The sequence below is a fragment of the Macaca nemestrina genome, chromosome 12 (assembly GCF_043159975.1).
Source record: "Macaca nemestrina isolate mMacNem1 chromosome 12, mMacNem.hap1, whole genome shotgun sequence".
NCBI classification, from domain to species: Eukaryota; Metazoa; Chordata; class Mammalia; order Primates; family Cercopithecidae; genus Macaca; species Macaca nemestrina.
Window position 1 is genome coordinate 130287111 of NC_092136.1, and position 15384 is coordinate 130302494.

A 15384-nucleotide genomic window follows, 5' to 3' on the forward strand; every position below is an offset into this window, starting at 1 on the left:
GCCCGACTGCTGCACCATCTATGAGATAATGTCTCTCCATTTTGGGATTGTGACATAGTTACATCAGACCTCAATGGCCAGTGCTTGCATTCCAGGCCTGAGATCAGTGTGACAGCAGAGAAACCTGAGCTGCGAGGGACATTCTCAGGCTCAAAAATCACAAACCCGACAGGGAAAGGAATTTGATCAGAAAACGACACCATTTAGGTTATTTTAATGCCTGGATTTGAGCTGCCCTTTAAGCAGAGCCCCTTCTGTCGCAGGACTTTATTACCAAGTGACCCCAGCAGATGACTTTCACTTGTTTTTAACTGTAGAACAAGGTCATGTTTGGTTCAGGCACACTACATGGAGTGGACTTTGGGTGACAGGGTAAGCCCTGGCTCAGGCCTGTTTTTCCATGCACACAGCATGCAGGTTGACAAGGCAGAGGCCAGGTTCTGAGGCTTTGTAGCAAACGACCTCCTCTGGGTGCAGAGAGAACTTCTTTCACTCTTGCACGTACAGCTCCTAAAACTTCTACCTTTACTGAGGCACTGTACTGTTGAATGCCACCTAGGCATTCTTTGATCATCTGAAACTTGCAACTAAGAGATGGGAAGAGACAACTGTTAACCACTTAGAGGTGACCATTAGTGCATCAAACAGTCAATCAATTTATGAATCAAGAAACATTTGTATATCTATTTACGAAGCATTTTTGATGTGCAGGAGAGAGTACAAACCAACATACAACATAGTCTTCATTCTTAAAAAGTACCTAATAAAGGTATGGAAAACAAGATTTGTACTCAGAGAACTCTAAGACAAATGGTCAAATATTCAAATGGCCTGGCACTAGTGGTAATTCCAGTGGACAAACAGCATGAGAAAAGGCTGGGAGACAGTAATAAATATGTGCCCACTGCAGTGAGTTACCTAATCAAGCCATTTTCTCTCCTTAAGATGGCAGATTAGAAGACCCCCTTCCCCAGAAGAGTGGGAGCGTCTGCCTTCAGGCCGTCAGTGATATTAAATAAGAGTGCTTGGTTTATAAATTTTAAAAACGTAAGGTTTGACATTCTGCCCAGAGCAACGGAGGGCAGCGTGGTTTAACAGCAAAAGGACTGAACAGAGTGCCAGGAGCCCTTAGCTCTAGACTTACTGAACAGAAAGACCTTGGGTGAACTTTTCATTGAAGCACTGAAGGCTTTAGGTTCACACCTGTATACAAAGGATAGTCCTGGTGTAGGGCAGCAGAAATGCCACTGAGCTAGACGTTGGAAGACCCAGGTCCTGGCTTTGCTAATAATAATGACATTTATCATGCACTGTGTGCTAGAGGTTGTTCTTAAATATATTAGCTCATTTAGCTCCCTTGCCCACCCAATCTCTGTGAGGAAAGCACTACTCTTATGAGCATTTAATGGACAAGAAAAACTAAGCCACAGAAGTGTGAAATCACTTTCCTAAGGACACAGAGCTAACTACTGGCAGAGCTGGGATTCTACCTGGTTGGTTGTCAGCATAGCCCATGTTCTTAATCCCTGTGCTGCTGCCTCCCAATAAACTGGGCGAGTGATCTTGGGCAGAAGACAAATTCTCTGCATTTCAGTTTCCTCTTCAGCAAAATGAGGACATGAGTATTAATAACTTGCCAAATTACCTTAAACAGTGATTGTCAAGATCTAAATAAGACATTGGAAATGAAATACTTTGTGATATAAAAAGTCCTATACATGTGTGAAGTCTGTTCCTCAGAGCAATGATGAAAAGATGAAATGAGATGGCTGATGGGAAACGCTGTGGGACATGAACATAAGAGTGTGACTTGGATGATCAGTGCCACCACCATCCTGGGAAAGGCTAACTGGTGGTGAGCAGGCTCTTGGACTCCATGAAAATTTAAGGATGCAGCTTCTTTTACATATCTCTATAGTATCTTTAGTCACCTTGATTTTGGCAGGTTTAAAGAGGAAAAATGAAGGATAGGAAGTTTTTATCCTAGAAGCCTAGAGAAAGTCAAGTATATTCCTTTCAAGAAGAGAATCCCAAGGTTTCTTTCCTTTCTTCCTTCCTTAAATTGAGACCCAAATGAGGTGGAAGAAATCTCTACTGAGATAAGATTCATTTTTAGGAGAAACATGGAGACCATCATCGTTGTTCCGGAATCTGGCCATGCACTAAGAGACAGCTTCCACTCCCTATCTGATATTACCAAGCTGGACAGCGACTTTTCTATGATCCAGTTCAACTTCTTTGTATGGAAGAAACTGAGGTCCAGGGAAGTGAAGAGATTGGTCCGAGATCACTAGAACCCATGACTACAAGGCAGTTCTTCTGAGGCCAGGCAAATGTGTGTTCCTCCCCATTTCACTGCCTTTCTTTTGGGTGGGTTTCGGGTGAGGGAAATTTTTATGAGAACCCACATCATAATCCTGTGACAATTCCAAAGAACAAAATGATTAAAAAAAAAAAAAATCTCTTCTCTGAAATGGCTCCATCTCTGCCTTCCTATTGCCTGAAGAGTTAGACACAATCTGGCTGAGTCTCGAAGATACTCTGAATCACCTGTTTTCTTGTGGTAAGAAGGTGCTTCCAGAAGGCTCATTTTTCCCTTTTCATGCCTTCCCTTTTCACGTACTGGGGGCACAGACTCTCTCCTACTGACAGGAAGAGAATTAGCCTCCTTTGGTGTTACTGCTCCTTCCCACTTTAGCTCAGCATTATACACACAAAACGGGTGGGTGTGGAGCCCTTTCACCAGGGACTGGGTTGCAGAGTCTGTTAGTGGAAAAAAAACAACACCCTTTCTGAGCCCAGAATTCATCAGATTTTTTTCCTGTGGCGATACGGAGGCCCCTTCACCCTGGCAACCAAGAGGCTACAGCTGGATATGTGCTTATGAGATGGGTCATAGTTAAGAGCTGCCAGCCTGGGGTCTGTTTCTGGGACATTTCCACCTTAGATTAGACAGGCATTGGAGTCAGGAGCTAGCTGGTTACTGTAGCAACAGGCCTTCAAAGCTTCACATTTCAGATGGGAGCTGCTATGCTATGAAACTTGCTCAGGACATCCTTTTTCTCAGTTTGAGGTTAAGTACTCCCCCACCCCCCACCCCCAGTATATTTTCACAGCAGAGAGGAGGTCTGGAGGAGACAAGAGCCTAAGGCTTCACCCTTGCTCACTTGGAACTAGGCATTCTTGCTGTCATCTGGTTTAGTCAAGGGGGTTGTGAGGGGTGTGGGCTCCACTGTGAGTGTAGAAAAGATAGAAAATTGCCAGATGGGGATGAGGATTCCAAGCCTATCGGGAGGAAAGAAATATGTTACTCACTGCCACAAGAAGGTTGCCAACTTCATTTATGGCTCAGCAACCACTTGCAGGCAAAATCTGTTACATGCCTGTCACTAGGCTATGCACCCGAGGATGGAGGCACTAGATGAGGCTTACGAGATAGAATAGATAAGGAGAAAATTGTCTGCCATGGTATATGCTGGAAAAACTCTGGGAAACAAGACAATCTGCCTCCAAGGGATTAACAGTCCAGTAGGGAAGACAGACCAACAGGCAAACGCTAAGGGCAGGTTAGAAAGAAGCTTGACTAGTGTAGGTGCTTCAAAATGAAGACAGCTGTTTACATCTCAATCAAGTTGTGTGGGTCCAGCCAATTTAAGATAAGCTTTGTTTAATTACATTTTATGTTTGAAAAGGAAACTTCATTACATTGCCTATCAGTGCAGGTGAGTAAAAAGGCACATGGAACTATATGAACAGATGCCATCAACAGGTTTTTGCTTTTACTTACCATCTTTCCCATTTCAGCATTAATTACTCAGTATTTTCTCATCAGTTTTCAGAAACTTTCTCATGGATAAACCTGTAGAGGGATTTGGGGAGAGGAAGCTTTATCAGGATCTCTGGGGGCTATTTTATATTTTCCAATGTCTGAACTGTTTTTACAACAGATTTTCCACAGAAAGTTCAAGGGACTAAACTTTCTGAGTCTCAGAAGCTGGGACTTAAAACCAGGGGAAGAGATGTGAATGGCTAAACTTTCTAGTTGTGTGAATAGTTTGCAACATATAAAGAATTGGTCAAAATGTTGATTCTTAGGGTCGGTGGTTATTCTGACTTCACAGAAGAGAATATTTGGCCAACTTCCCTCACACAATATCAATTGTGGAATCAAGTACAGGGAATATCATGCATTTAAGGCTCACATATGGCCTTAAGTTGGTGTCCATATTGATTAAACTATCAAAAAGACAATTAGATTAGTGGGGTAGCCAAGTCACCTACAAAGACTGATGAGCTGATATAGAAAAAAAAAAAGGAATAAAGAAAAAGCAATTTTGAAGTTCTGTGAGAACAGGAGAAATGACAGATATAAGAGTTTTTTGAGAAAGTTTCTTCTCTGTTGCTATTTAGTTTTGTTTTTAACAAAGGAGTTTCAGAAATGAACATAGAGATGTAATTGGGTGAGGCTGCCTGCTAGATGAAGAAAATTTCTATCACTTGGGAAAAATCCACAGAAATCCTAATTCTATTAAAAACTTAAGTCATTCCACCCCAAGAGTACTCTTTCTTCCATGTCCAAAACCATACGTGGAGCTTGCTTGTGCTTCAATACAAGCTCTTGCCTCAGTCCTCTCCAGATTTCGAATAGGAGGTACATAACCCTGCTCTTCAGCAGAAAGACCGCAGCTATTCCCGCTGCATCCACATATGCATGCTTACTTCCCTTTGATCTGTGGCAATGAGCTCTGGCGCTGCAAATGTCATATGCCATCCGCAAACCCACATGGATGCAGGGTACACACCTGAACAGGGGGTAGCCTCTGATGAAAACATTTGAGCAACAGATTTCTTTGTCTCATCCAAATAGATTCACTGAAAAGGAAACTTTTTGGGTCCCCACCCACATGCAAGATGTACAAAACTGTCTGGGGCAGGTCTGGTACAAATTAGCCAGTGCCCTCCACTGAAATAAGTGGTTAATCTCAAAGAGGTTTACAGTGGTTTCTCCACGTATCTTCACCCTTCAAGCCTTACCTGCAAGCATTTCCATAAAAGTCACCAGCACACTATCTTTGGGATGTGGAAGGTCGGGAGAAAGGAATAAACGAAATGAAAGGAACAGAGGAACAGCTCCAGTCTCCAACTCCCAGCGCGAGCGACACAGAAGACCAGTGATTTCTGCATTTTCAACTGAGGTACTGGGTTCATCTCACTGGGGAGTGCCTGACGATCGGTGCTGGTCAGCTGCTGCAGCCCGACCAGCGAGAGCTGAAGCAGGGCGAGGCATTGCCTCACCTGGGAAGCGCAAGGGGGAAGGGAATCCCTTTTCCTAGCCAGGGGAACTGAGACACACAACACCTGGAAAATCGGGTAACTCCCACCCCAATACTGCGCTTTAAGCAAACAGGCACACCAGGAGATCATATCCCACACCTGGCCGGGAGGGTCCCACACCCACGGAGCCTCCCTCATTGCTAGCACAGCAGTCTGTGATCTACCGGCAAGGCAGCAGCGAGGCTGGGGGAGGGGCGCCCGCCATTGCTGAGGCTTAAGTAGGTAAACAAAGCTGCTGGGAAGCTCGAACTGGGTGGAGCTCACAGCAGCTCAAGGAAACCTGCCTGTCTCTGTAGACTCCACCTCTGGGGACAGGGCAATAACAAACACAGCCGAAACCTCTGCAGACGCAAACGACTCTGTCTGACAGCTTTGAAGAGAGCAGTGGATCTCCCAACACGGAGGTTGAGATCTGAGAAGGGACAGACTCCCTGCTCAAGTGGGTCCCTGACCCCTGAGTAGCCTAACTGGGAGACATCCCCCACTAGGGGCAGTCTGACACCCCACACCTCACAGGGTGGAGTACACCCCTGAGAGGAAGCTTCCAAAGCAAGAATCAGACAGGTACACTCGCTGTTCAGAAATATTCTATCTTCTGCAGCCTCTGCTGCTGACACCCAGGCAAACAGGGTCTGGAGTGGACCTCAAGCAATCTCCAACAGACCTACAGCTGAGGGTCCTGACTGTTAGAAGCAAAACTATCAAACAGGAAGGACACCTACACCAAAACCTCATCAGTACATCACCATCAAGACCAGAGGCAGATAAAACCACAAAGATGGGGAAAAAGCAGGGCAGAAAAGCTGGAAATTCAAAAAATAAGAGCGCATCTCCCTCGGCAAAGGAGCGCAGCTCATCGCCAGCAACGGATCAAAGCTGGACAGAGAATGACTTTGACGAGATGAGAGAAGAAGGCTTCAGTCCATCAAATTTCTCAGAGCTAAAGGAGGAATTAAGTACCCAGCGCAAAGAAACTAAAAATCTTGAAAAAAAAGTGGAAGAATTGATGGCTAGAGTAATTAATGCAGAGAAGGTCATAAACGAAATGAAAGAGATGAAAACCATGACACGAGAAATACGTGACAAATGCACAAGCTTCAGTAACCGACTCGATCAACTGGAAGAAAGAGTATCTGCGATTGAGGATCAAATGAATGAAATGAAGCGAGAAGAGAAACCAAAAGAAAAAAGAAGAAAAAGAAATGAACAAAGCCTGCAAGAAGTATGGGATTATGTAAAAAGACCAAATCTACGTCTGATTGGAGTGCCTGAAAGTGAGGGGGAAAATGGAACCAAGTTGGAAAACACTCTTCAGGATATCATCCAGGAGAACTTCCCCAACCTAGTAGGGCAGGCCAACATTCAAATCCAGGAAATACAGAGAACGCCACAAAGATACTCCTCAAGAAGAGCAACTCCAAGACACATAATTGCCAGATTCACCAAAGTTGAAATGAAGGAAAAAATCTTAAGGGCAGCCAGAGAGAAAGGTCGGGTTACCCACAAAGGGAAGCCCATCAGACTAACAGCAGATCTCTCGGCAGAAACTCTCCAAGCCAGAAGAGAGTGGGGGCCAATATTCAACATTCTTAAAGAAAAGAATTTTAAACCCAGAATTTCATATCCAGCCAAACTAAGTTTCATAAGTGAAGGAGAAATAAAATCCTTTACAGATAAGCAAATGCTTAGAGATTTTGTCACCACTAGGCCTGCCTTACAAGAGACCCTGAAGGAAGCACTAAACATGGAAAGGAACAACTGGTACCAGCCATTGCAAAAACATGCCAAAATGTAAAGACCATCGAGGCTAGGAAGAAACTGCATCAACTAACGAGCAAAATAACCAGTTAATATAATGGCAGGCTCAAGTTCACACATAACAATCTTAACCTTAAATGTAAATGGACTAAATGCTCCAATTAAAAGACACAGACTGGCAAACTGGATAAAGAGTCAAGACCCATCAGTCTGCTGTATTCAGGAGACGCATCTCACACGCAGAGACATACATAGGCTCAAAATAAAGGGATGGAGGAAGATTTACCAAGCAAATGGAGAACAAAAAAAAGCGGGGGTTGCAATACTAGTCTCTGATAAAACAGACTTTAAACCATCAAAGATCAAAAGAGACAAAGAAGGCCATTACATAATGGTAAAGGGATCAATTCAACAGGAAGAGCTAACTATCCTAAATATATATGCACCCAATACAGGAGCACCCAGATTCATAAAGCAAGTCCTTAGAGACTTACAAAAAGACTTAGACTCCCATACAATAATAATGGGAGACTTCAACACTCCACTGTCAACATTAGACAGATCAACGAGACAGAAAGTTAACAAGGATATCCAGGAATTGAACTCATCTCTGCAGCAAGCAGACCTAATAGACATCTATAGAACTCTCCACCCTAAATCAACAGAATATACATTCTTCTCAGCACCACATCGTACTTACTCCAAAATCGACCACGTAATTGGAAGTAAAGCACTCCTCAGCAAATGTACAAGAACAGAAATTATAACAAACTGTCTCTCAGACCACAGTGCAATCAAACTAGAACTCAGGACTAAGAAACTCAATCAAAACCGCTCAACTACATGGAAACTGAACAACCTGCTCCTGAATGACTACTGGGTACATAATGAAATGAAGGCAGAAATAAAGATGTTCTTTGAAACCAATGAGAACAAAGATACAACATACCAGAATCTCTGGGACACATTTAAAGCAGTGTGTAGAGGGAAATTTATAGCACTAAATGCCCACAAGAGAAAGCAGGAAAGATCTAAAATTGACACTCTAACATCGCAATTAAAAGAACTAGAGAAGCAAGAGCAAACACATTCGAAAGCTAGCAGAAGGCAAGAAATAACTAAGATCAGAGCAGAACTGAAGGAGATAGAGACACAAAAAACTCTCCAAAAAATCAATGAATCCAGGAGTTGGTTTTTTGAAAAGATCAACAAAATTGACAGACCACTAGCAAGACTAATAAAGAAGAGAGAAGAATCAAATCGACGCAATTAAAAATGATAAAGGGGATATCACCACCGACCCCACAGAAATACAAACTACCATCAGAGAATACTATAAACACCTCTATGCAAATAAACTGGAAAATCTAGAAGAAATGGATAATTTCCTGGACACTTACACTCTTCCAAGACTAAACCAGGAAGAAGTTGAATCCCTGAATAGACCAATAGTAGGCTCTGAAATTGAGGCAATAATTAATAGCCTACCAACCAAAAAAAGTCCAGGACCAGATGGATTCACAGCTGAATTCTACCAGAGGTACAAGGAGGAGTTGGTACCATTCCTTCTGAAACTATTCCAATTAATAGAAAAAGAGGGAATCCTCCCTAACTCATTTTATGAGGCCAGCATCATCCTGATACCAAAGCCTGGCAGAGACACAACAAAAAAAGAGAATTTTAGACCAATATCCCTGATGAACATCGATGCAAAAATCCTCAATAAAATACTGGCAAACCGGATTCAGCAACACATCAAAAAGCTTATCCACCATGATCAAGTGGGCTTCATCCCTGGGATGCAAGGCTGGTTCAACATTCGCAAATCAATAAACATAATCCAGCATATAAACAGAACCAAAGACAAGAACCACATGATTATCTCAATAGATGCAGAAAAGGCTTTTGACAAGATTCAACAGCCCTTCATGCTAAAAACGCTCAATAAATTCGGTATTGATGGAACGTACCTCAAAATAATAAGAGCTATTTATGACAAACCCACAGCCAATATCATACTGAATGGGCAAAAACTGGAAAAATTCCCTTTGAAAACTGGCACAAGACAGGGATGCCCTCTCTCACCACTCCTATTCAACATAGTGCTGGAAGTTCTGGCTAGGGCAATTAGGCAAGAGAAAGAAATCAACGGTATTCAGTTAGGAAAAGAAGAAGTCAAACTGTCCCTGTTTGCAGATGACATGATTGTATATTTAGAAAACCCCATTGTCTCAGCCCAAAATCTCCTTAAGCTGATAAGCAACTTCAGCAAAGTCTCAGGATACAAAATTAATGTGCAAAAATCACAAGCATTCTTACACATCAGTAACAGACAAACAGAGAGCCAAATCAGGAATGAACTTCCATTCACAATTGCTTCAAAGAGAATAAAATACCTAGGAATCCAACTTACAAGGGATGTAAAGGACCTCTTCAAGGAGAACTACAAACCACTGCTCAGTGAAATAAAAGATGACACAAACAAATGGAAGAACATACCATGCTCATGGATAGGAAGAATCAATATCGTGAAAATGGCCATACTGCCCAAGGTAATTTATAGATTCAATGCCATCCCCATCAAGCTACCAATGAGTTTCTTCACAGAATTGGAAAAAACTGCTTTAAAGTTCATATGGAACCAAAAAAGAGCCCGCATCTCCAAGACAATCCTAAGTCAAAAGAACAAAGCTGGAGGCATCACGCTACCTGACTTCAAACTATACTACAAGGCTACAGTAACCAAAACAGCATGGTACTGGTACCAAAACAGAGATATAGACCAATGGAACAGAACAGAGTCCTCAGAAATAATACCACACATCTACAGCCATCTGATCTTTGACAAACCTGGGAGAAACAAGAAATGGGGAAAGGATTCCCTATTTAATAAATGGTGCTGGGAAAATTGGCTAGCCATAAGTAGAAAGCTGAAACTGGATCCTTTCCTTACTCCTTATACGAAAATTAATTCAAGATGGATTAGAGACTTAAATGTTAGACCTAATACCATAAAAATCCTAGAGGAAAACCTAGGTAGTACCATTCAGGAGATAGGCATGGGCAAAGACTTCATGTCTAAAACACCAAAAGCAACGGCAGCAAAAGCCAAAATTGACAAATGGGATCTCATTAAACTAAAGAGCTTCTGCACAGCAAAAGAAACTACCATCAGAGTGAACAGGCAACCTACAGAATGGGAGAAAATTTTTGCAATCTACTCATCTGACAAAGGGCTAATATCCAGAACCTACAAAGAACTCAAATTTACAAGAAAAAAACAAACAACCCCATCAAAAAGTGGGCAAAGGATATGAACAGACATTTCTCAAAAGAAGACATTCATACAGCCAACAGACACATGAAAAAATGCTCATCATCACTGGCCATCAGAGAAATGCAAATCAAAACCACAATGAGATACCATCTCACACCAGTTAGAATGGCGATCATTAAAAAGTCAGGAAACAACAGGTGCTGGAAAGGATGTGGAGAAACAGGAACACTTTTACACTGTTGGTGGGATTGTAAACTAGTTCAACCATTATGGAAAACAGTATGGCGATTCCTCAAGGATCTAGAACTAGATGTACCATATGACCCAGCCATCCCATTACTGGGTATATACCCAAAGGATTATAAATTATGCTGCTATAAAGACACATGCACACGTATGTTTATTGCAGCACTATTCACCATAGCAAAGAGTTGGAATCAACCCAAATGTCCATCAGTGACAGATTGGATTAAGAAAATGTGGCACATATACACCATGGAATACTATGCAGCCATCAAAAAGGATGAGTTTGTGTCCTTTGTAGGGACATGGATGCAGCTGGAAACCATCATTCTTAGCAAACTATCACAAGAACAGAAAACCAAACACCGCATGTTCTCACTCATAGGTGGGAACTGAACAATGAGATCACTTGGACTCAGGAAGGGGAATATCACACACAGGGGCCTATCATGGGGAGGGGGGAAGGGGGAGGGATTGCATTGGGAGTTATACCTGATGTAAATGACGAGTTGATGGGTGCAGCACACCAACATGGCACAAGTATACATATGTAACAAACCTGTACGTTATGCACATGTACCCTACAACTTAAAGTATAACAATAATAAATAAATAAATAAATAAAAAAACAAAAAAAAAAGAAATGAAAGGAACAGTATCAAGATCCAGACTTATTCACAAATTTTGCCTCTTAAATAAACAATCTTTAATTAAGTAAACTTTAATATTTATTTTGTACCTATCATGCACTAGGTATATACATATAGTTGGGGGGCATAAGGACATAATAGGACTAAAAAAGATAAAAGTTATGTTTGTTGCCCTTCAAGAATTATAATCTCTTACTGAGGACTTCATATACATGCACATTTACTAGAAAGGCAGTGTAAATAACTAAAAAGAAAGTGGGGAGAGTTTTGGCTGGTGCAATAAGACAGTGCTTCTTGAAAAGGGAACTTGAATTGGTCCTTATGGGCAGAGGTAGCCTACCTGCCCAGCCGGAGGAGAGCAGGTAATCTACCACGTGGAAGGAAGGGCATGAACAAAAAAAATGAAAGCAGGAAGGAACATGGTGGTTTGGGCAGAATAAAACATCCCTAGATTTTTGTGGAACTTTCTCATCTAACCTCCTGCCTAAATCATCTATAATACATTCTGTCCCCAAGAAAATGTTCTATTGCCAACCAAGCCCATATGATTCTCCTAGAGATGCACAAGTCCTTAATGAAAGCTGCCCTTGCTATTCTTGAATAAGCCACTTGCATTTATAGATAACAGAGGGTCAACTTTATAAAGTGGCAAGGAACTGGCCTGCTGTCAGCTCACTGAATTTGGATTCTATGCAAGCTGCATGTGTAAAGGAGGTAAACTCCAGAAGTGTTTTTCCTTCCTTAATAAGGTCTATTCTCCTTAGTGTCAAGGCATGAAAAGCAGGTATTTCATATCAACATTCATGGTTAATCTTTTTGATAGTTTCAGGAGTAGAATGATTCTTCACCCAGGGGTGCGGGCAAAAGGGCTGATTACCTATGCTCACAAGTCACCACATCCAGTTGAACACAGTATAAACAAATCATTGCTTTTGTTGATATTTGAGTCCTTTTGTCTGCAATCAGGGACTTCTGTGTTTATCGAGCTAGGTCTTTACTCTCATGGGTTAATCAAAGTTTCTGGAAGTAATCACAGTCAACTCTGCTTATAACAGGGTGCAGCATGGAACATAAGGTGGGAAAAAAGACAAAAGTGTGGATGACTCATACATTATTCACAAACTTACCTTCTTAATCACTACAACATTTTAATATTAAAATTAGCTTATACTTCCTAAACAAACACTGGTGACAAAGGGATGGGGTTAAAAGGAGCAGATAATGTCACTTCAAGAAATGTTTTCTAAGTTTGGATCTTGATACTGTTACCTTCGTTTTGTTTTTTTAATTCTTCCCTCCTAACCTTCTGCATCCCAGAGATGGTGCGGTGGTGGCTTTCATGGACGCGCTTGCAGGTAAGGCTTAGAGAGGAAAGACAGGTGGAGAAACCAGGTTTTGTCAAGCTGGTGAAGAGACATCAGAGCCAGGAGTAATTCTCTGCAGCCTGTCACATGCTGGTTTCTGCCTCCAAGAAAGCAGAGTTAAAATGGACTTTCAGACCAGAGACAGGTGAGGATGACAGGGAGGCAGCGCAAAGGCTCCACAAGTCTGAAAATAGCATCGTGTGTCTGCCAAGGTGACTGTGGGTGCCCAAATTTCCCCTACCACTTCACGGTGGCCTTGGCTTTACAGACTGTTGCCACCAAGTCACAGAAGGAAAAAGATTCTGATGATTTTCACTTGTTTCATGCTTGATAATTAAAACATTCTTCTGGATTTCCTTTTTTTTTTTTTTTTTCTCTTAAACCAGTCAATGTTGTCTTTGTGTAACATGAAATATCAGGCAAGTCTTAGGATGTGGACATCATGTTTGGGGCAATGTCTCCCTCACCGCCTCTCTCATCCTTTATACCATAAAAGAGTGATGGCAATAGGCTAGCTGAAATTCACCCTTTGATGGTTTCATTTTCTTGTCTACAAAGGCAGGTGAGCGACTGCTGCCCTGCGATTTCTGGCACTTCCAGTGGAAAGGAGGCAGAGGGGCCAAGTTATGGCAAAGCACGCCCAGTTAGGCCTTCAACTACAAAAGTATCATGGTTTCCCTTCCTCCCCAGTTACCATTCTTTCCCTGGTTCCCATTCCCTTCCACATCCAGCAGCGTGGGCTAACCTTCCTCTCCTCATCTTGGGAAAACACATCTTGCTCCGGTGCAAAGTTAGATTGGACAAACAGCCGGTGTGGAGGGAGCTGTGGGAGGTATGGTTTGCCAGGACAGCTTGGCTGAATGGGTTCCTGCAACAAGGCATCTCCAAATGCTCCCTACCCCTCAAACAGCAGAGGAGGGTGATAATCATGCTCTCGACATTTTTAGAGCATAGCACTTACACTTTTACTAGGCCTTACTCCGGACCTATTGAATCAAAATTTGCATTTTAAACTGATCCTACGTGAATCACACAAACATTAAAATTTGGTAAGCAGTATTCTAACTCACTAGACCTCAGGTCCACAAACTATGCCTCATGAGACAAATCTGGTCAGCTGACTATTTTTGTAAATCAAGTTTTACTGGAACACAGCCACACTTGTTTATGACTTGTCTACGACTGTTTTTATACTACAATGGAAAAGCTGAGTAGTTACAATGGAGACCACACTGCTGCAAAACCTAACATGTAGTCTCCAGACCTTTACAGAGAAAGTTTGCTGGCTCCTATACTAGACTGTAGACTCCTTGAAAGTGAGAACCTGGTCTTGTTCTGCTTTGTAAGGCAGACGGCAGTTTAGTATAGTGGCTATACATGTAGGCTCAGAGGCAGACTGACATGATTTGTATCTAGGCTCTATCACTCCCTTGCAAATGACTGTGGGTAAGACATAACCACTATGTGCCTCATGTTCCCCATTTATAAAATGGGGATATATTAGATTGGTGCAAAAGTAATTGCATTAAAATGGCAAAACTGCAATGACTTTTGCATCAACCCACTACATCAGAACCTACCTTTAAAGGTTGATTTGTGGGTTAAATAAGTGAACATATGTAAACTCTAAGTAATGCTCTCAGAAAATGTTAACTATTAGCTGGTACCAGGCATTTTGAGAGTAGACAGAGGATTTGCTGAATGTTGGCAGAATGACCCATCCCTAGAGCAGACACTGTCTATCAACACCCATTCTCTGCTTCTTTCTTGCTAACATCAATTATTTCTGTAGATATCTGACCTTCACGGAAGATGACCTCATCTCTGGGGGCAAATACTATTGAAAGCCAATCACAATGCCATTCTCAGTGTCAGTGGATTGGCATGAGGTGGGTAGTTCTAGCCAATGAGTCATTTAAGAGTTTTTTTTTTTTTCCTTTGATTTGGGGTCTCACTCTGTCACTTAGGCGAGAATGCAATGGTGTGATCATAGCTAACTGCAGCCTCAAATTCCTGGGCTCAAGTGATCCTCCTGCCTCAGCCTCCCTAGCAGATGGAACCACAGGTGAGAGCCACCATGCCCCACTCATTTTTTATATTTTTTGTAGAGACAGGGTCTTGATGTGTTCCAGGCTGGTCTTCAACTCCTGCCCTCAAACAATCCCCCTACCTTGGCCTCCCAAAGTGTTGAGATTGTAGGTGTGAGCCACTGTGCCCGGCCTAGAAGAGGATTCTTGAAGGACTTCTGGGAAGTGGTTCCTTCATTCCTTAGAAGAAAACACAGAAGAGATGCTCCTGTTCTTTTATGAATGTTATCTCTGGGAGTGATGCCTGAAACTACAGCACCAGGAAGGCAGGCAGTCTGAGAACAGAGCTGACAAGGAAGAAAGATGGAAAGAATTCAGGCCCCTTAAGAGGTCTCAGAGTTGCTGAATCACCAAACTCCTGGGCTTACCTACTCACATACTAATGTTATGAAAGAAAATAAATTTTCCTCATAATTTCATTCCTGTCCAGAGCATCCTGATTCATATAGCCAGGCACCATAGTTACACATATTTTTACTTCATCCAGGACCTAACAATTGGTGTTGGGTGCTAAGAGCAAAGGAAGAGCAGTAGCTGGAAATGAATAACCTGGGTAGGACACAGGAAGACTAAAAAATGTTCCAGGCTATGTAAATCAAAACCACGAGATACTAATATCACCTAATACCTTTTAAGATGCCATTATGAAAAAAACAAAACATTACAAGTGT

The 15384-nt window shown here is 42.1% G+C and overlaps 1 protein-coding gene across 10 annotated transcripts in view; it reads right to left on the bottom strand.

The window, feature by feature from the left end:
* LOC139357626 (uncharacterized) overlaps positions 1-15384 on the bottom strand; it is an 82119-nt gene that overhangs the window by 64036 nt on the left and 2699 nt on the right. For 7 of the 10 annotated variants that reach the window (XR_011611192.1, XR_011611191.1, XM_071075847.1 and 4 more), the window contains exons 2-3: positions 12532-14893; positions 3788-3859 (exon numbers count right to left, since the gene is read on the bottom strand). Coding sequence is in view for 8 of the 10 variants with exons in the window: in XM_071075847.1 (XP_070931948.1) it covers positions 3788-3799 (12 nt within the window). In the remaining 2 variants the exon portion in view is untranslated. The remainder of the gene's footprint in view (positions 1-3787; positions 3860-12531; positions 14894-15384) is intronic. The other 3 variants (XM_071075848.1, XM_071075849.1, XM_071075850.1) reach the window with 3 other exon arrangements.